The sequence below is a fragment of the Colobus angolensis genome, unplaced genomic scaffold (assembly GCF_000951035.1).
Source record: "Colobus angolensis palliatus isolate OR3802 unplaced genomic scaffold, Cang.pa_1.0 Scaffold89, whole genome shotgun sequence".
NCBI lineage: Eukaryota > Metazoa > Chordata > Mammalia > Primates > Cercopithecidae > Colobus > Colobus angolensis.
Genome location: NW_012122820.1, coordinates 464,831 through 466,038, shown reverse-complemented (window position 1 = coordinate 466,038; position 1,208 = coordinate 464,831). Strand labels below are relative to the sequence as shown.

General features: G+C 61.4%; 1 protein-coding gene across 2 annotated transcripts in view; it reads right to left on the bottom strand.

The window, feature by feature from the left end:
• Positions 1-190, bottom strand: part of PANK4 (pantothenate kinase 4) — an 18,410-nt gene extending 18,220 nt beyond the window's left edge. Inside the window, exon 1 of one of the 2 annotated variants that reach the window (XM_011930983.1) lies at positions 32-190. In XM_011930983.1, the coding sequence (XP_011786373.1) occupies positions 32-179 (148 nt within the window). In that variant the 5' untranslated portion in view covers positions 180-190. The remainder of the gene's footprint in view (positions 1-31) is intronic. The other variant, XM_011930984.1, reaches the window with a different exon arrangement.
• Between the last annotated feature and the right edge of the window lie 1,018 nt (positions 191-1,208).

Below are 1,208 nucleotides of genomic sequence, written 5' to 3'. Positions count from 1 at the left end.
CGCCCGCACCCAGCGCCCTGCCCGCGGCTACCTATGTCGATGGCGAAGCGCTTGGCATTCTCCAGGTTGCGGAAGATCTCGTCGGGGGGCAGCGTGATGCTCTTGTCCAGGCTGTCCCCGCTGCTCCCGCTGCCGCTTGCTCCACACTCCGCCATTTTGAAAGTGCCCGGCCAGCTCATCAGCCATGGAGATATATGCGCATATATTTGACTGCTAAACGCCCCTCGCATAGATTATGTTAATGAGGCGCCGGCCCCGCCCCCCGGCCTCTGAAGTCGCGGCCGCTGACTAGGGCCAGTCCTGGGCAGGGGTCCGAGAGGCCCGGGGCGGCGGGCGGGCGGTTATCCTCCAGAGATCACACATCAGCGCAGAACATCTGATGTTCTTTTACCGCACTGTCCACGGGCTTAACTCAGGTGCTCTGAGCCTTGCTGAGGGAGGCCTCCGAGGCCGCCCACCTACTTCTAAGGGGGTACGTGGGTCTGCAGACCGTCAGAGAGCCCTGCCCTTCAGTGAGTGCCTGCTGTAAGCTTGGCCTTGCACACCAGGGCGAATGGGATGTGGTCTTTGCTAGGGTGACTCAATCCTGGCTTCCCAGGGGCGTGGGACTTTGAATGTTAAAAGTCCCATGCAAACTAGAGGAGCAGGGAACCGTGCCCCGCCTGGAAGGAGCCCAGCCTGGCATAGCACCTGTGGGTAGGGAAGATGTGTGCTGTAATGGCGATCCGTGGAAAGTGCTGTGGTCGGAGGAAGCCAGGCAGGCTGCCTGCGGGCAAGACAGGTGCCTGGGAGGCTACAGGAACAAGTCTCGGAAGCAGCTGGAGCCAGGAGACGGGTATAGGTGGGGCAGGCCAGGGTTCCAGGGTGAGTGGCTGGGAAGCCCTGCTGGCATGAAGAGATACATCTTCTCTAGAGGCTCTGGGCACCTTGGGAAAGAGTCCAGTGTTGAAAGCAGACAGATCAGCCCCTCCTGGGTAACCCGGGGTCATTACTGCACGTCTCTGGCCCTCAGCCTCTGTCTGCACGTGGAGAATGCCACCAGCTGCCTGGCAGGGCTCCTGGGAGCACAGGCCTGTGGGGCAGCACAAACTCCAGGGATAATGCATCTGTGTGCGTGGGGCAAGGCTTTGGAGAGGAGGCATCCTTGCCTGTGTCTTCCAAGGGTGTGGGTGTGTGGCTCTGGACGCGGAGCCTACCCCAGGGAGGCC